The 21,943-nt window shown below is 31.5% G+C and overlaps 1 protein-coding gene across 1 annotated transcript in view; it reads right to left on the minus strand.

Moving 5' to 3' along the window:
* Actbeta (Activin-beta) overlaps positions 1 to 21,943 on the minus strand; it is a 217,021-nt gene that overhangs the window by 82,288 nt on the left and 112,790 nt on the right. Inside the window, exon 3 of the mRNA XM_035082687.1 lies at positions 4,820 to 5,051. Coding sequence (XP_034938578.1) covers positions 4,820 to 5,051 — 232 coding nt within the window. The remainder of the gene's footprint in view (positions 1 to 4,819; positions 5,052 to 21,943) is intronic.

A 21,943-nucleotide genomic window follows, 5' to 3' on the forward strand; every position in this document is an offset into this window, starting at 1 on the left:
ACAAGAAAGCCTCACACCTGATTGTAAAACAACTGATGATGCATCTTTTACAACAGCAACAATTACCTATCAAGGTACTCCGATTGAAGATATATCTGCAGTAAGGTATTCGATTCAAAGCTCCTGTCCAAGAAATTAGACACAAAGTATGGCGTAAGGAAGTTAAAAGATGATCGACTGATGATGAGTGATTTTGGAATCAGATTCGACAATACCTGATCGATCAAAAATAACAAAAAAAGATGAAAAAACGTATGGTAGAATTATCAGTATGATAAACGTCTATCGAAAGCATTATCTTTTCGATAGAAGTATCAGAGTAGATAGGAATTTAAAAAAATTTACTGACAAAATTAGTAAATTCATACCAAACAGTGGGGAAAGTTGACCACGATACATAATTATACGTAAACGAAATCATCTTATCAATTATATTAATTGGGATAATCCCAATGAACTTGTAGATCGACTCCGTTTTCTCATTGCATCTTTAACTGCTGAGAATTTCAGTCACACTAATAAAATTTTATCAATTGTAGAGGAATTTATCAAAGAACCCTTGAAATGAGAGGTTTGAAAATGAGTGTTGACGTTTTCGAATAACAGTTAGCGAAAGATATCATGAAAAGTGCTATTCGTGGTTCTCCTGGTAAAGGATTCAAAATAACTGTGGATCAAAAGTTTGATATGGATCATAAAAGATTGTGTAATCTCGCTGAACCAGTAGATTTGAATGACGCAACATCATTAGGAGCAATTGAAACAAATATTATGGTTTTAAAAAAATTTCTCGGAATAGAATTACGTCTTCTACGCGAAATTGTGTCAAGTTTAACGAGAACTGTTTGAGAAAATAGAGAAAGAATCAAAATCATTGATGTTCAAGTAGAAAATTATATTGAATCATCACAAGAACATCGTAAACGGCTGAAAGAAGAATTAAATGAAACGATTAAACTACATGAGTCAGACTGAATGCGTTCTCTGAAAAAACCAAATCGTGAACAAGCTGAAATTATTAAGCAATTGGAAGAAAATATTTAGAAATTTCTTGCTGAGCAACATCATGGAGAAGGAAAAAGAAACAATAACTGAAGAGCTACATAAAACGGTGAGAAAGATTCATTAACGACGACATGTTAATATACGTGGTCTTGATAAAACTAGGCAAGCTCACCCAGTTGATACGACTGCATATAAATCTCGTAATAAAAGACATCAGTATTCATTGATGGTTATTGACGTTTTTTTGAAATTACTTGCGCTGTGCCCACATTTAAAAATGGTAAAGATGAAGCTCATGCAATGAAATCGATTCTATCTAAGAAAGAGTGTCGAAATTTTTACACATTGAGAGAGGAAAAGAATTTTTATAATAAAGGCTTTGAAGCACTTATGGAACTATATAATATCAAAATGTATTTCACATTTAACAATCTCAAGGCATCTGTATGTGAACGGTTTAATCGCACGTTAAAAAGTAAAATGTGGGAACAATTTTCATTACGAGGTAAAGACAAATCGATAGACCTTACTAAAATTGATGACATCATATAACAATAGCAAACATGTGACCATCAAAATGAAACCGACTGATGTTACTCCAGCTAATGAAAAACAATAACGTCATATTATTACGACATCGAAAAAAGGTAAGAGTGAAATACTGCAAATTAAAACTATTTATTGAATTCAACGTTATACAACACTTTTTTTTTAATGCTTCTATAATTTTCTGTGGAAAAATAATTAATTCTTCAATGGTTCCAAACACCCATAACTTTTTTAAAGACACTTATTCAAGAATCTCTACAACAACAATTCGATTTGACTGGAGATATTGAAGGAGCTGCACTAACAATAGGTGGTGTTACCGCTGTATCCAGATTTTTACCAAGCGTCACGATATGGTTTCGCGGCTTAGGACATGCGAATAATTCTCCGGAAAACGTCATAGACGAAGTCATCGTAGTTGAGGATGATGATGATGACATTATAAGTATTCTTGCATGAATATTTTATTTATTACGAACATTAATAATTACAAAAAAAACTACATATCAATAAGAAAATTATTCTCATAATTACAGGTGATGTTACTCTAACTGCCAAACAATGGATATTATCATCATAATCATCTCCATGAGATTGTGTATGATATTTTTATCAAAAAGAATTTTTATTTTTTTTTGGATTTTTAAATAAAAAAAAAACCTTTAACAAACATATTAATATCTCATTTCTAATTATAACTAGATATACTTGGGAAAAGACAGATATATGGTAAAATGAATCCCTCAAAGATGTTAATGAGTCTATTTTTCAAATTATTTCCTTAAGTGTAATTGTTATCTTAAAATTGAAAACCGCTTGACCATATTTCTGTCTTGTCCCGAGTTATCCAAAATTAACCTAATTCACAATCTACAATTTGTAACTCGTAAGTATAATGCTTTCTGTAAAATATAAGCCATTGTTGCACATCTTATTAATTTGCTAATGTTTTATGAACAAATGGCCACATCTCGGAAACGGTTAGAGATAGAGCGAAAATAATGAAATTTTAGAGGCTGTATCTATAGGAGGTTTATACGTTACCCACAGAATATGATGATACATCCAAAATTTATAAATTGTTAAATAAATTGTTTTTTTTAACAATCCAATGCTAATTTAAAAATTATTATGCACAATTATAATTTGCTCATCCTATGTCTATGATGAAGTATTTGACTTTAAATTTTACGTTTTTTTATGAATTTGCTGATTTTTTTATGAAACGAATAGTACCGACTGATAATGAAACTATTAATCAATAACAATTACCGAGGGATGTAAATTAATTTTTCCGCGCTCAGAACCTACAATTTAACTCAGTCAGTATTAACTGTATAACGCTATTTTTCATAATTGTTTGAGTTTATTGTACTGTAACATGTAAATCGTTTCTTCAGAATAAAAAAATATCTTTGAATATCGGTAAAAATTGGTGCTGAGCTTATATTTTAACGACTCTCGATGACTTGAATTCGATTTCGTCGGAAAAAAGTTACTAAAATCATTTACTTGTATCAAGTTTCTCTTCATTGTTATTGTGGAATTTATTAACTTTCTGTAGTATTGTTCAATCATTTTAACGAATTTTGAGAATTCTTATATTTCTTTTATATTGTCTACAGAAAAAAAATGATGTTTATATTTATCATGTAAAGTAGAATGGAATTATTGTTATTTTATAGCTGCACATCAAATGCAAGTAAGAGTCGTAAAATTTTTCGTATTGTCTAATTCGTCGATAATTGGTAATCAGTTAGTCGTTTCTTATAAATCATTTTTTGATAATTAAAAATATTGACTTATTTTTAGATAAATTTTCCTAAACTTTGACATAATTCTCCAACGCATAAATAGATGGAATTGACCATGTTTGCTTCAAAAATTACGCCTGAAATTAGGCTCAAAATGCCTCAATAATCTAATAAAATCGTTCTTCAACATGTAAAAAAATTTTTTTTGTTTAAAAAAATTGTATTTTGTCACAATAAGTAAATTATCATCAATCTATTGTTTTTGTCAATTCAATTCTTCTACTAAATAGTTGTTTAGCGTTACATATTGTTACAGAAGGACTCTTCAGGGATCTTAACGTAAAAAAAAGTGACAAATGACACATTCAGTGAGAGAACACATGATGGAGCGCTTAATGGCAGAGAGTTGTTGTTGAAAAAATTTATTTTACTGGGTCTAATTCAGCCTAATTTTTCCAGAAAATTCATGATTAATTTTTTGTCTAACTGAAATTAGTTAAAGTTTAATGAAAATTTATCCTTCTAAACAATATTTTCCATCTTTTGCGAATAATTATTCAAGCTTAATCGAAATATAAGAAAGCAACTTATATTAAGAGTAAATATATTAATTTTTCTCGCTTTCCCTTGTATGAGTACTATTGGGCGATACACGAATCCCGGTGCTAAACAGTAGCTAACAGTACAAAAGAACAACTCATAACGATAAACATTCCTTCAAACAGTAAGTCATAGATATAATTTATCAAAGATCAGTAGGTTTTGCTGTAGTCAAATCAATTGTATTGGTATCGTTTCTAAGCGAACAAAAGTAAAGCAGTTGATTGTTATTTTATCTCATGTGTTACCAAGAAAAGAGTAGGCGACGCCCTGGCATATTATTTATGCTCGCTCCACATAGTCTATTCTTAATAATGCTAATGATAAAAACGAGTAAATAAAAGGACGTTCCATCTACCAAAAATGTATTGAATAGAATGCCACAAAAGTACAGAAACTCCAATTTTCGTTCTATTGTAACTTTTTAATTTATAGAATATATTTTTGATTACAATTGGATACGCTGTGCAAAACTCGATCGGAATCTAATAATGACAATGTTGGTAATTTCATTATTCCCAACATTATTGATTTATATATTTTATTCATTTTCAGAGAATCTAATGAGAGGGAATGACTATAAAGAATATTTTGACTAGAATTATAAATCAAAGGCCTTTTTCTTGTATGAGTAATTCGCTTTTTATATGATATTTGTGTTTGTCAAATAAGGTGACAATATAATTCTTCATATATATCCTTGCCCAATGAATTGATTATAACATACTAGTGAAAGACGTTTAACATTTCCTGTGATATTAATTTCAATTCTTATTCTAACGTTGCAGTACTGATCAATTCCGGACTATGATGTTTCCTCAATGTTTATAATCAAAGGGAATGACAGTTGGGGAAGGTATTAAGTTTGTTAAATGAAATATGAAATCAAGCAAATTCGGAATAAAACTGACCTTTTGATTTGATCGATGAATCAACACTACGTTGAGTTTGCTCACTAAAAGTAGATATGTGTACTTGTGTCCCACAACCCGTACAGTCCACAAGTAGTGTCAATTTTTCTTGTGCGATCTTGTGTAATAAATACCAACTATTGACGACATTGGTCACATCGAATTTTTGCCAGCCGAATTGACCCACATTTACTTCTACAGATGTTACCATTTCTAAGTAATCACTTAACTCCTGTAATAAATATAATAATGCATATTAAAATTAGGAATTATAAAAGTCTAAAAAATTTGGAGAAATGAACAAGAAAAATCGGAAAGTCTCGATGTCAGTACTCATCAATTAATACATAAAATTTTCGTTTATGTTATCTTTTAATCGAAGTAGATTTTTCCATTCTCAGGTATGACTTAGCCTCTAAACTATTGGGAGGTGTCTTCATTAATGGTATATTGAATTATTTTCTTCCAACACTCGTTGAGGTTTTTCAATCGAATAATTCTTGAGAAGACTCATTTTTAGCACTGTCTAAACGAGATTTATAGGTCTCCAAAAAACATTTCCCGTATCAAATCGTTTTTTTTTTCTCTTTATTTCATACATCCGGCCTCGCCATCAAACATAATTGTTATACATAAATACTATATTACTTCTCAAGCCTGTTAAATAGTATTTATACTGATAGAGTCGTCGGTAAAAGTTAGTATTATTTAATTTTGTTCTTCAAAGGTGTCCATATTGTGGCAAGAAGACGCACTATTCACAATAAGGCAATAACTGCATTGCTGCAGCTGCTGATCGCGCGATGGTTGTGGTACGGCGGCCTTTGCGGAAACTCAGTCACCCAGCTACTCAGGGGGATCAGCTGAGACGTTCCTGCGCCAAAAGGAAAAGTAAGATTGGGGACTTGTAGCGTAAACTGCATGCGCAATCAAGGTCGTTGTTGTCACGAGAAATAACTTGATGCCTGGCGTCATACTCTCCTCCCTGAGAGGAAGTAACGATAAGAGAAAAAACGGGAGAGTGATGCATGCTGGCACAATTTGCAAATCATGGTATCCGTAAAAAATAGAACTGATTTTAACGAATGAAGTCAGTAAGCGTTTGATCAGAGGCATTTTCAGTTATGATTGTTTCTAAATATTTATAAAGTATCATTTTCAATTGTTTTATTTTTACATATGCCAATACATTTTGTTAGATTCCAAAAAGGGGAGAAATTAATGTATTGAAAAGGACATTTATTTTCACTTAAAAGTGTAATTATGAGAAGTATTACATGGCAACGGATTAAACATAACCGTAAAATAGCTTATACCAATATTATTCACACAACATTGAATGAGTCTATGAGTACGAAATATATGAAATAATACAGAAAATTTTATTTATAAATATTTGAATAATACAATACCGGATGGTATTTACTAGGATAACTTATTAGTAACTTTCGTAAACGCGAGAATGCAGCAGATGTCACTAAAGTCAAAGCTAAAATTTTCAAGTCTAAATTTAAGGGTCGTGCATCAAGTAATAACCACAACTCATTAAAAATCATCGCTGAAACAGTCTCGAATCTGAAATCATTAGTAACTGACTTGTGCTACGGAATTTCGTATTTAAAATACCCATTGACTGGACTATAAGTGTATTTTTGTTCGTCGGAATATTGTTTAAAAAAAACATTGTTTCAACTAAAATTATTAAAATAACAATTGCCTCATAACTATCTTTTTTTCGGTTATGATTATTCACTTTCACTTGCGAATTAACCAAAATATTTATTAAAAATAATTTTATGCATAAAATTATTCAAGTTATAATACATCATCATTAAAGACTTGTGAGGCTTCGAAACATGAAGATTGATTGAAACATTGATTAAATAATATGTTTTAACGGTTAGTATGATCTCTCATAGAGTATATTACTATTATCATTTGTTAATAACACATGAAAATGTTTGTCATAAATATAGGGTAAGGTTGCTTAAGTCATACCCTAGCAATATCGCGTCCGACTCTTATAAATTTTATCATCTAGATCAGGCATTGGCAACGTTTTTTGAATCAGAGTATCTTTTAAGATTAAGAGTACTAGTTCAATAAGGTCCACAATGAAAGTTATATTAAGTAATCCAGATACCAAGTAACAGTTACTCTAAGGTGTACCACTTGCTTATGCTTGATCTCGATGACATCTAGTGATTTCTTTAAAATAACTGTAACAACAAAAAATTTTTCTTTACTTTGGCAACATGATGGCTAGACAGCAGGATTATTTTACAACCTCATACCCTTTATGTCTGAAATGTACAGTCTTTTTACTTCAGAGTTTACAATACTCTAATAAGGCAAATGCAAAGTCAGTTTGGACCATGAACTCTTTTAAACTCAGCACCAACTTGAACTTACTAATTACCAAATACACACGGTTTTTCCGTGATTTTCACTGGTTTATTTCCTAAAGAGAAGTTGTATGTTTACAGATGTAGAAAATCCATCTGTTTAGAATTAAACAGTTCATTATCTGAACACGTTGTGAGTGTTTGTTTTGAAAGTAATAAAGTATCTGAGAAATAATACATTTCTGAACACTTTCATCGGAACTGCAAACAAATTTTTTTCTTTAAATCATGTCAACTATGTGCAGGTAAAAGTAATGAAAGTATTGAAATTAGAAAAATGTTTTTTAAAGATTACATTCACCCTTACTATAATCTCGAAGTATAGAGCATGCATTTTTAAGAAAAATTTTGTCAGTCTTCTCTGAAAATGCATGGTGAATACATCCTGAACGTTTTAGAATATTACATTCTATTTTTTTTTTCTATATGGAATTAAATTGTTATTACCATTTGATTATTTAAGAATGAGTGATTCACGAAAATTTCCTCGGGAGTTTGTTGTTGATTCCATCGAATTATATAAAAGTAAGCCATCGACGCGGAAAATTTAATCAAAAGAATATTCGAATCGTGAAAAAAAAGCCAATGATTAGAATATTTCAACTGCTAAATGAAAAGAAGTTGAGCCAAATGCTGATCGTGAATTAGTCATGAAAAAGATCAACAGCATGAGAAGTGTGTATCAACCTGAATTAAAAAAACATAAAAAATTAAAATCAGAAATAGGCCCCGAAGAAGTTGCTACTCCATCATTGTGGTAATTTGATCTGCTACACTTCTTAGAAGATCAAGAGCTTCCACGACAATCAACTTCAACGATTGAGATAAACGGAAATAATTAGGTAAGAAATGAAATAACTACAGTGAATTTGTATTATTATTATTATTTATTTATTATTCTTCTCAACGAAACAACCTATAGTTTCATTAACATAACTATTCTGAACTCTTTAACATATTTTTATTTCAACTATTCAAGTGATCCCACTGCCATGATACTGCACCTTCATGGTTGAAGTATTCTTTGAATTCATTTTGAATTTGTTCCGCTATATTCACATATTGGTTCGCACTGATATTATTTTCATTGATGTGTAATGATCCATTATCATTGTCTACTGATGACGGAGTACTTCTTCTATTTGTTAAACTAGAACTTATATAGTTATTCAATTTTTTTCCGAAAAATTATAGAGATAACACGTTGCATGTGTGACAACATCATGTTCTCATTTCAAGTTTATTTCCGTTGTATTAGGTGGAACGTATTTGTCAAGATTCCAAATACATTTCCTACTATACGTCTTGCCCTTGAATGTCGATAATTATATATTCTTACATCTTCGGCCAGTTTTTTGTGGCTGTATGGCTTAATAAATTCAGGGCGAAGAGAAAATTTATTATCTTCTATGAATACATACTTTAATTTTGTATTTGTATTTGATAAACATTCTGGTGGTGGGATCTTCAATTGATTTTCTTTCAATGTTGTATAAAAACTAGTTTGATCGATGATTCCTCCATCAGACACTCGATCTAATGATCCACCATCGATAAAAATGGATTCATAATTTGCGTTAACCACGGCAAATAGAACAACACTAAAATATCCTATATAATTATAAAAAAATGAGCTACCACTTTTCGGTTGTTGATTCCGGACATGCTTTCTATCGGCAGCTCCGAGACAATAGGGAAATTGCCATCTTCTTTTAAAATCATTTGCTATTTTTCTCTAGTCATCCTCATTTTGTGGAAACTAAAACAAGCATCTTAACCTGACTTCCTAATTGCTCTGATCCAGCACAATCATCCCTATCCTTGAATGTTTAGGTTATTCAAAGTTGAAATTTTCTCCACAGATTTCAATATATTATTTTAATTATTATTGTTATCAGTGTTAATGTTATTATTACTTTTGGAGCTTAACGTATATAATCATTCCATTACAAACGAGACAACTATCTCAGAGGGCACTCAACAATCCTCCACCATCTCCAGGACCTTCGCCATCAATTTCTCAATCTCCGGTAGTTGCATCAATACCATTAACACTGTCAACAATATCATCAACAGTACCATCAATACCGTCAACATCACCATCAGTTATTAAAGCTACCCAGAAGAGTTCTCAACGTAGAGGATTAAAAAGAGTGTCTTTGAAGAATGATGCAGTTCTCGCAAAAATTGTAAAAGATCTAGAAAGACCAACTCCTAAAATGGATCGTTTTGACTATTTGTCATTATCGTGGTCAGGAATATTAAAAAACATTCCTAAAGACCAGGCAATATATGCTGAGAAACTTATAAACAATGTGTTATTTGAGGCACAATTGAATAATTTATCTTGCTATAGCCTGTTTCAAGCTAGTAGTTATGAACATCAACGATCAACGCAACATTTTTATCTATCAATTCATCAGCAGCAATATTCAGTCCAGAACCATCCACATTCAGGTTTCCAACACCAAGCCTATCCATCTGAACAACTGCAACATCAACCTTATTCACAAATGTGTAGTCAATATCAGCAGCCACAAGTTCAACAACAACAATATCAAAGTCATCATCAAAGTGAACAACTAACTTATGAACACTCTCAGCAGCAAGAGATGCAACAAGAAAATTTTGGACAACCATTAATGTTCATGATAGTAATGAACCCGAAAATATTGTTAATTTAATTAATAGTTTTAAAGATTAATGATTTACATATATTTATAGTTTACTTTTTATTGCATCTATTCTTAAATATTTATTTCAATTAGGGTCTTTTATTAAGCTTATTATACTTTTTTTTTTAATAAGAATTTATCATATTCGTATGAATAGATAACAAATAAAGAGGTCAAAAAGTTGAACTTACCTTCAAGTAATCTTTTAACATATAAATGATTGCTACACTTGTCTCTGGAATTATCAAATTGAGTACTTGTTTTGATATTCCAGTGCTGTATTTTAGATCTACATATGATCTTCCAGTAGCTAAAAATCGTAACGTCGTAGACAATCTTTTGTAAGTTGTAATTGCTCTTCGTATTGTCGTGTCTTGCATCCGTATATATGGTGTAACTAAATTTAATAGTTTAGTAAACACATTCACGTCCATACGTAATTTTTAAAAACAATACCATCTTCACAAGCAAGTTTATTTGTTAAATTTATGTGAGAATACTTAGATCGGTGTAACATCCAATTTTTTCACCAAACCGATCTTTTTTTTTGTTGTTGTTCTTCTGCTTCTTGTTCAATGATGATGGAAGCTACTTCTGCTAATAGAAGTTTACGTTTTCTATAATATAGAAATTTGTCCATGTTTCGTTGAAACTTTACGCATAAAGATTCACTACAATTGTGGTGAGGACGATTTTTGAAAAATGGCTGATTTGGAATAATCTGAGTCTGAACTGATGATAAGTCTGCATATAGATTTCATCATCTTCTTTGTTATGAAAATTTTTACTTAGGCTTTGAGTCTGTACAGATATCTGTACAAACAATAGTCTGTATCGAGTGGACCCACCATAAGTCATTTTGTAAAAATTGAAAATATTGACTTATTTTAAAATAAATTACCTAAAGTATGGCCCAGTTCTTCTACGCACTGATCGATAAAGTTGGTCATAATCGCTTGAAGAATTAAGCCTAAAAATCGGATCTCTTGTCTCTGAATATCATTTTTTTTTTCTAAATGTCAAGTAAACTCCGCAGGAAAAAAGATGTTACAGTATAATAAACTTGAACGTCGATTCAAAGGATTTAGCTTACGAGGAAACCTCGCGAGGTGGTCACCGTCGATTTAGCTGAGGTTTCTATATAATAATCTACGTCGAAGATGATGAACGAAAAAAGGTTCCAAAGGAGTAAAAATCACTAAGTTGATACTCTATAAAGGTGATTTTTAATTTTCACATATTTCTCATCCAAACTTTCCGAAACGACCTTATACGTTAAAAACAACATGAAAAATAATTGAAATTACCTTTATTTACATATTTATAAAACTTGCGGGCACAAATTTTTTTTTATTAAAAACAACAATGAATCTATAACTCAGAAACAAGAAATTGTTTTTTGATGGAACTATTTTTTATCGAAAGAATATAAAAATTTACGAGATACATGTCTTTACAATTTTTGAAATGACATCAAAATCGATGCCAAAAAAAATATGCCCTTTTTTCCTAGATTTGTATAAAAATGAAGAACATAAATTATTTATTTCTTATAAGTACTACATGTATGATAATCATTGTAAAAATGTTCAAGACAGAATGATTTTTTACACCATGCACAACGGATGATTGCAATATTTTTACATCCTGAAATTTCACAATGCGACTTACAGTTATCTCTAAATGCAAAATCGATTGGATTTTCAAATTCATCTGGTTTAATAAATGTATAACTACTTTTAAACCATGAATAACGAAAAAGATTAATGTATCGCAGAGACGAGAGTTGATTATGAGTCAGTTATTGTAATTTAATAATATTATTTCTCAAGTGTAAATTTAAATCATCTCTTCGTACTAAAACACTGTCAGAAAAATATCTTACAAAGTTTTTCCATGTTTTAAACCCAAAAACATCTTAAGTTTGAATTTGATGATCTTTGTTTTCAAGCATCATAAAATTATCAAATTCATATCATCAAAAACGACTAAAGATCGTAAAATATTAATACAAACATCAAAAGTGTTTGTTAACGATGTAAAATCGAAAATTCGATCATATGGTTTAGACAACATATATAATTCTGATCAAAGTGGCTTTTAATTAGAAGTACATTCAGAGAGGACTTTAGGTCCAGAAGGAAAAAAAAAAGAGTGCACAATTCGATCAGTTTCGTCGACAACTCACAGTTATACTATACAACCAACGGTATTTGCTGACAGAAAACTTCTCACTCCTCTTTTTCTTGTGTCAAAAGAATCAACTGAAAAACTTGGTCCACGGGTAGAAGCATCGCTTTTTAGACCAGATAATGTACACGTAAAAATATTGAAATCACAAAAACTTACTTCTGGTAAAAAATTTAATTTAAATATTATATTATATAATATATTTTGGAAGTTTATACACTATTTTTTTTAAACACTTCAAAATCTGGTTAAAGGATGTATTTTCCGGATGTTGGAAAAAAAAGTTACTCATGATTAATTCGTGGACTGGTTATTGTTCTAAATTTATCACGTCTGCCATCGGATAAAGAAATTTAGATAATGATTATTCGTAAACGGGCTACTGGACAAATTCAAACTTTAGAATTTTTTGGGTTTAAAATATAGAAAAACCTTGTAGGATATTTTTCAGGGTTTCATGATATTTGATCCTCCGACAAAATATACCCAGACAAAATATCTCCAGATAAAATATCCCCAACAAAATTTTACTGAAACGAAATAAAGAACTACAGAAAATTACGAAACAATACGTAAATTTATTATTCAAAATATGACATATTATGAAACTAATTGAACTCTACTTACAACGACTTACAATATTAATAATTTGATGTCAATTTATAAAATTCTTATTTAACATTTATCCAGAATAATATTGCATAATATCACAAAAAATAATTGCACAGCATTGATTGATAATCAGTACTAACAAACATTGCTAAAGAAATGTGATATTATCTAAAAGTTAGCTTAGATTACTTTACCAAATATCAATACATTAAAAATACATGTAGGAACTGATGAAATTCACTTAAAACAAAACATGTTAAGATATCTAATTAATTAACAATGAATAATACTGCTTTTCAGACAATTACATTAATTATTAAATGAAATAATCTTAGCAATATTTCTCAAATAATTCAACTGATTTTTTGAATCGTATTTACTGACCACCTTTTTCAATCGCTGATCGTTATTGCGATATTCTTGGCGACGATTAGTGACATTCATTCCAGTATTTATCTGATTTATACAAACTTCCGTATGAACTTGTTCATCTTTTAAAGACTTTAAAAATACACCAACACCAGCATGATGAACACCAATCCCACGATTCAAACGATTATGCCAACCTTCAGTTGGATTATTTGTTCGCAAATAATCATTAATTACGGCCCGATGACAATTTTACATAGACACCTCAAATCGAGGCTTGTGACGCTTTTTCTTATTATGACAAGCTCTGCCAATCCAAGTATCGTCGAAATATTGCAATAACTCATCAAGTTCTTCACTATGTACATCATAAAAATCTGTCGCAACAATCAACTCATAACATTTTATAACATCTGTTGTTGGAATGAAAGCCAATGCTGGAAGCAACCGCAGATTCAATGCAAAAATAATATCAGTATCATACTTCTTCTGAAGGCCACAAGCTTAAATGTGACGCCAAACACACTGGTTGAAGTGGAAAAAACACCCAGATAATTGAACTCCAGTTGACAACAGAATTGCTGCCAGCAAACAGTCAAGGTTTTTACCGTTGTTTTATTTAGCCGTAATTAAATCATTAACGTATTAGTTAATATTTGAAACGAAATATAACAATCTTGTCGTAATTATTAGTATCTTAATATTTAGAATTGGTCGTTTGAAGCCTACATGTAGAAACCAAGACACTGAAATTTAATCTCGACGATAGTAAAAGCTATCTACAGATTTGAATGAAATCAATAGTAATAATAATACTGCAAAATAAGACCGAATAGCAACTTCGGAAAATTAGTAGATGAAAAAAAGTTTATTAAAGATTGACAGCAGTTAATTAAATCTAAAGAATACATCTGGTCAACTCAAGTCTCAGTCAAAAACTGGAGATAAACAAACTTTCCTCTCGTTGCTATAAACAATCTAATCGTCAAGCAATCGTCGTTAATTAACAAACTATCATTAGTCTTAATTCATTAGATGGCGACATACGAGTATTTTACACTTCTCCCGATCTTCTAGAAATTGCCACCTGGCAATTCCCATTAGTTGGGTAAAAATATTGGATTAGGCTGAAATAAAAAACATGAAAAATCTAAAATTTAATTTCTAATTCGAAATTCTGAAAATCAAATTAATAATCATTCAGCCTAGATTCCAATATTGCCGCTTCCCAACTCTGTCTGCTTTAAAATAAATAAAAAAAATAATTAGGAAGGAAAAATCCTGCGGCGAGTAAAAACCTCCAAATAGACCAAAACGATTTAAATTAAACTAATAACGTGATTCTATACAATAAAATATCTCTCAAGAACTGATCGTCCGTTAGTCAAATTAAAAATTGAAAATCTTAATTTTCATCTTCAATTCTCTTGTCTTCCTTCTTTCTCATCAGGAGGAACCACTGGGTAGAACCAAAAGAACCCAAAGCATAGAAAATGCCAAGAACTGGAAGGTCATGGAACTAAACAAAATAAAAGTTCCTTACAGAATCCAAAGTTCTTTAAAAATTTCATTATTCAATTATAGATTCAATTTTCAATTAATAATTAGGTTGAATGGTCACATTTCATAGAGTCGATTTTCCGAATAAATTTCGACTTTACATTTTTTTTAAATCAAATCCGACTCTCAAATAAATGATTCAATATCATTAAAACATTCAATTCCACCTTGCGCAAGGAATTTTCAAAAATAAGTTCAATAGCTTCTGGTCACCGTGCAAACTAAATTATTAAAAATTGAGCTCACAGTTACACATACTATAGGATTTCACAACACATTTATACTGTATAAAAGTAATCATTATCACTATTCTGTCATGATCATTATTACTACACCTATTACTATCATTTCGAATACTTATAATATTTTCATCATGGCAACCCTTTTGTACGAATTACAAAAATTATCGATCTTGAAGGTGTTGCGAATTACTTGGAGGGTGTGATCCAAAAAGAATTTAGAAAAATGGAATACAGTCTTAAACTCCACATGGGTCATCAACTAAAAGTAGTTTTGAAAACTATCTGAAATTCAGTTGTTCCATCCACAAAACAGAAAGCCTAGCAGGACGTAGGCAATGATTTGTCATTCGATTCTATCGAAAAACTTTTAGCTTCCAAAGAATCCTTAAGAGAAGATGAGCAAAAACAATCACTGGTAGTTACAGAATATTTTTAAAGTTCTCCTTGATTCAATACTACTCTTTCATTATGTGTGCTGTGTACAAATGATTTGGATGTTATTTTTCAATGATGTACACATTGATGTCTTTTTGATGATCACAACCTGATTTGCTAATTGTGAAAATGATGTCCAGAAAATAATACCAAAACTCATAAGAAAGAGTGTCCAGCTACAATACAGCGGATTTGGCAAGAAAATTCAGGGAGTTGGGAAAAAAAGTTTTTCACAGAGTCTCGAAAATTCAACGCAATATAATTCTTTGACTATAAGGAGATAACTAATTTTCTTGGATGAACGAAAACTGACTATTGTTGTTTATGATAATCAAACGACATAAATAAATTAGAGTGTCTGTCTGTGATTTTGAAAAAACTGGCTCATAATAAGCTTAGAGAGTTATTCGCATGCTATTGTGACGTAAATAAACATCTTTAGAATTTTTGTCTGTCTGTCCAGGGTAATTGATCGAATACAAATACAATATTTTTTCGTTTACTACAGAAAGTTATTAACTATGTAATATGAGCGGAAATACACTTTTTCTGTTTATGAGTATCGAATTCGTTATAAACAATTGAAAATGGGATTTTTGCAACGTATTTGAGTGCTTGCAATGGGAAATTTATTCTTTTTCTGAAAAAATCTAACTAATAACATCATGTATAATTTTGTGATATATTTTTACAGTGTAGGCGTGAGAAGTGATTGTGAGAGACAACTTTTATATCATAAGTATAATTATTAATTAGACTTGAGAAAATACAGCTTAATACGTGTTTACGTGATGAGTACTTGACTGCGAATAAATTAAAAAATAAAACGGTCGGTTTGGGTAAACACCAACAGAAAAACAAGTGTGAAAACAAATTCAAAATATCAGTGCTCTGCAGTGGTCTGGGTGCGACCCGAAAGGTCCACACGACCAACTTCCCAGTGGAAAAAATAAATACACAATTTGAATAGAACCCGTTTCCATTTTTTATAACAAATGGAATTGTTATAAACGAAATGAGTCTATTTTTATTCATTTGATATGGTTAGTTACTTTATTTCAGTAAAAGAAAAAATTGTGCGTTAGAAGAATTCGAATGTACCTCATAGATCCTTTTTTCCATTATTTACAACGAATTTCATTGTTATACACTAAAAAAGTTTGTTTTCATTTATGGCATACGGTTGGTAACATTTTTTTAGTAAACGAAAAAATTATGCATTAAAAGTACTCATATATAGAAAGGGTCCCTATTTTTATTGTTTATAACAATTCAAAACTTATTATTTAAATATTACTATGATCAATAATCACTTGTTAGTAACAATGTTCAATTGTTATAAACACAATTCCATATTATTGACAATTATTATTGACTATTATAGCGTCTTCAATGCTGTTTTCTCAACCCTGACACGAGTTTAAAATTTGTTCATTGCTGATATTGTTTTTTAAATTTTTTTTTTTCGATGAAATATTATCATCATATATCCATACAAGTATTCCAATCATTTAATATTCATATTTCTGCAATGATCTAGAAATTTTGTCTAAAAAATGGTATGATTTATAAATTGCAAAATTCAAGTAATTTCCTTTTTTTCCAGTTTTTTGATCCTGCCAAAAAATAGCTTTACCGATTTCCCTGAAAACTTTTTCAGTTCTAAGTTACGTAATTACGCGTCGAATGCAGTTGGTTCCACGTCGATATCATTTTTTGTTTTTGAGATAATCGAGGCGAAAAATAATTCCGAACGTACGTACGCACATACGTACATACACACACACACAGACGTCCACGTAAAAACTATCGTATTCAACTCTGGGGACCTTAAAACGTGGAGATATGTCAAAATTAGCGATTCGCAAAATCGGACCCATTACTATAATCTTAATTCAGCTGACACAGCAAATAGGAGTCTCATTGATTCCAACCAGGCAAATGGAGCGAATGTCTGGTTATAGTCTCCTCCATATTTTTAACTGTAGCCTTTAGCAACAATGCGGGCTTTTTTCTTTTTAACAACATTACTAAATCCATATTTATTAGTCAAGACAACTCGACTTCGAATAATACTCTGACCTAAGGAAAGTGAAACAATGTCCCAAGTATTGTTTTTAAGTAAACTTATGGCTTGTGCCACAATAGCCTTTTTCCACTTATTGCTCTCTGGAGACATCACTGCATCTGAGTCCTCTCTTCAAGTTCAACCCACGGTCGCTTTTTTTCTCCGTCCAAGTTTCGATTAACCGACATCTCCACTTTTTGATCTTTCAAGTTTTTAAGGATATGATTTTCGACAAATTTCACGTCACGAGCAACGATAATTTTTCTGCTTCCAGGTAAGCAAATTCTGTACCCCTTGGTCTCGCGTAGATAACTGATAAATATCTCCTTTAGTGACCTTTCAGCAAGTTTTCCTTTTGTTGGATCCTTATCATGGGCGAATACAGTCACTCCAAATACACGTAGATAATTCAGTGGTATCTTTTCCTTTTTAAGCCACCTTTAATAGGGTGTAAATCCATCTAGTCTACTTGAAGGACTTCTATTTCTCACATGACATGCTGTCGCTATCGCGTCGGCCCAAAACATGTGCGGCAAACGTGACTGAAGCAGGAGAGACCTTGCCATGTCGAACAAAGTTCTATCAATGCGCTCTGCGACTCCGTTCTGTTGTGGCGTTCTGACAACACTTAATCGTCGTTCAATACCTTAATTCTGTAAGTACATCCCTGGTTCATTGCTGCAATATTCTTTTCCATTGTCATTTTAAAGACATTTAATATTTTTGCCCGTAGTGCGCTCGGCATATGCTTAGTACAGTTTGAAGGCCACTAACACACCACTTTCCGGTTTGAGAAAGAATACTTCGCACCATCTGGATCGATCATCTACTAACGTAATAAAGTACCTTGCCCTTTCATGGTTTGTGATGTGAAGGGTCCAACGATATCCGAGTAAACTATTTCCAGCAGCTCCTTACTTTGCCGTTCACTTGTAGGAATCGGTGGTGCTGTTTCGACAGGTTTTAGCATAAACTTATACCATGTCTGTCCAATTCTCTAAAATTGTAATGGTGGTAATTTACAAGAAATTTGTGCTGCATGATTTGTGATTAACATGAGTTTTTGGTAATAAGAAGAAACTTTGATTGTTTATTTATATTGGTTTTCTGTTATAACCAGTATCTGTATGCTGAACCTTCACTTCAACTGGAACACATTGTTCACTATAAACTTCTCCAGCCAAAATTGCCATAAATCGAGGTTCTTTTATGAATCTATAGGTTGATGCAATAGACAGGCTCTTCTGTAGAATTTCCTTCTCCAGCTCACACCTATGCATCATTACATCATGATATAATGTTTGGAGCTGACGTCTAATGTGTCTTTCAACATAAATAAATTTGGTATCAATATAAAGAAAAATGCCCATGTTATCGGTTGTCGTATTGACTGCTTTAGTTGCTTCCACTTGACCGAGAAAGGTTTCAATAACTGAAAAGTTTTGGATAATTTGAGACCACATGAGTCTTCAGCTCCAATTACAGATAATGAAAATGTAGTATCTGTCGGCTGAACTGTGTTGATCGTTTCCTTTTCAGTTTTTCATTTTCGAGCTAATCCTCTATATAATGTTGAATACGTAGTCATAGAACAATGTCACAGTTCTACTTATTTTAACTTTACATTGTTTTATGTCAACATGATCATATTTATTAATTTGTAGTAAGAAAAGGTTTACATTTGTGATTTGTACATGTTCGTCTTCGACATTGCATTCTTCAATGCCTAATGGAGATATCGTTGTCATATTCAACGACCTGGAACCGCAATCATAGCCAAGACTAGTTTGAACTGCTCCAACTACAATTGACAATAACAAAATTCAGAATTCCTGCATGGTTACTGAAATAAAAGTAAAATAAACAACAAAAATTAATATTGAAAATCTAGATCCCTTCAATTTTAGAAGGAACATAAACTTTCTCAAAGTCTTTTATAAGTTTATTTACAGTGTGATATGTTGTTTTATCCAATGCATCTTTGCCTGAACATATTAACGCGTCTCTGAGACATACATTTTGAGTGTCAGACATTTTCCTTCGTTCCGTCAGATTTTTATCGAAATTTACCGTTTCTACGTAAGCCTGAGTTTGATTTATCGTTCCGTCACTATCATCACTCTCATCAGATGTAACGAGTTCATTCGATCCTGATATTTTTGTTAAATCACCGATACCCGAATCAACGAACTTGGAACTTTTAGGTCTAGTAGGCGGAGCTGAACCTTCAGGATATAGTGGGTCCCCGGTACTTCTTAACGAATAACCTTTTTATTATTATCAGATAATCCAGAATTATCAGACATTTAAACTCTTTCTCCATAGAAGATCATTGCAATCTCGGACGAGCCCTCGAAAATTGTTATGTATTTTTGCTCTTTAAAAGTGTCGATATGTAAACGATATGCTCAACCTTAGAGACTCTAAGTTCCTCTTTTCAGTCCTAGCATGGGCCCCCGGGGTTGCATAGATGTCTCTGCTCTTAAGGTATGTCGCGCAACAACGGGGGCAGATTAGACTGTAATCCGTCGTGCCCCACTTTCGTACTGCCCTATATGGCAGTCTGAATGGGGACACATCGAACACGCCGAGCGCGAGACGTGTTAGCGACCGCCGACCAAAGCGGAGAAAGTTGATACTACGGGAGGCCAAATTCCAAGCCCTGTGTCTGGGGCTGCAAAGTCAAAATATGACATGTAGGCCCAGGTACAACTGGCCAATTGAGGTCGGACTCGTAGTGGTATTTCGTAAGGCCTCGGGCTTGTTACGTGTATCCCTGTGCCTGTTCTAGGTGCAGGTATATGCGTCTCGGGAAATGCCATCGCTAAGATAGTAGTGTGTTATAATTTCCCAGAATTATGCCCAAAGGGGCGAGGTACTCAATTCCGTCCTTTGGACGGGGAGAAGCAAGGATTTCAGTCCTAGCATTTCGACCGATAGACAGGAATGAGAGAATCTTTGATAGAGAAAGTAAAAATGTGTGATTTATATGAAAACAATATCAAATTTTATTGAATGAAAATGATTGAAAAATTATAACAAGAATTTAAACGTTACCAACAGAAAATTTCTTTAACTCTGGTCGAGATGAATAACACTTAATTGGTCCTTTACTCGCGAATCGATTTAAATATCAATTAAACAATTATTTGACGATCAAATAAACTTCATACAAAAATTTACAAACTTTAAAATATTATCAATACAATTTTTAAGACAAAACAAGACCTATGATTTCGAGAGATGTTCCACGACGATCTGATCTCGATCTTACTTTTTCGACAACTGACTGATGCATCAAACCTTTTATATTGATTTAGTCGAATGTAACATAATTAGAAGTCTCTTGCTTTAGGCGCACAAAAGTCCCTTCGCATGGTCTTCCCCTTTTTGGAAAGCTAACGCTCTTCTTATGACACGTACTTTTTTTTTTAAATTTTATCGTTTTTCTCGATAAAATAACTTTAACTCGAAGAAAAATAACTACAGTAATAATCGTTAACTTCAATCCTGAAATTTCATTGCTATTTATTTTTAGCTTCTCTTAAAATATATTTTGAATACTTATGTGAAATAATTGAAATACTTTCGGACATTACACTGTTAATTAGAATGAAGAAATTAGCAATTACTCACTTACTCATGTTATTTACGATATTATTAATTCTTTCTGTAAAAGATAATATCGAAAATAAAATAATCAATTACAGTGTTAAATGATAATTTCATTTTTAAAATTATCAATCGATAAAGTAATGTGTAATTTGGTGGATCCGATTACAAATTACTTTTGTAATTATTAATATTTTTGTTGAAATTACAAATTACAGGAGTAACAATATTTTCCAACGTTATATCGTTCTCTGTCGTTTCAACGTATGTTCTAATGATTAAATATATGTTCTAACGAACTCTTTCATGTTCAAAGTTTTAAATATGAACTACAATGTTTTAATTGATGTTCTGATAATAGGGAATAGATTTTAATGATTTTATTGATGTCCTCATTGTGAAATATGCGTTTTAACTTTTGTTTTCGTTTTATAATGCTGGAACGTTTTTTCCAAGCAACAAACATGTGTTTCATCATTTAAACTTTAACTTTAACTAACATGTTCTAATAATAAAAAATGCCTTTCTTAGTCTCTCTTGTTCGTTCTGATAATCAGAGATATTCGCTCATGCTGTGTAAAAAGTGAGCTATGCTTGAACTTGAACTAACTTTGGATTTTATTAACGATTTTAACTCCCCATGAGGAAGTTATTGGAATTGGGTCGATTGGTGAAATTTGAATTTTCATCAAATCTCCACATTTTAGGATATTTGCATTGAAGATCGAATCGAAATATCAACTTTAACTGAAATTAATTCGAATGATATCATTATAACGAAGATCTGAAAGGAATTTGAGCAAATTCAATCAAGCCGTTTTTTTATACCACAATAACTAATACGAAAAATGGAAAAATTAGCTCTTTGAGATACTTTTAAGCCAAACAATCACAATTATCTCTAAAAATTAAGGCAATATTCACTAGACATTATTGTTTACAACCAAATATGATTT

This window comes from Chelonus insularis, unplaced genomic scaffold, assembly GCF_013357705.1.
Source record: "Chelonus insularis isolate UGA/USDA-ARS -01 unplaced genomic scaffold, ASM1335770v1 contig_34_pilon, whole genome shotgun sequence".
NCBI classification, from domain to species: Eukaryota; Metazoa; Arthropoda; class Insecta; order Hymenoptera; family Braconidae; genus Chelonus; species Chelonus insularis.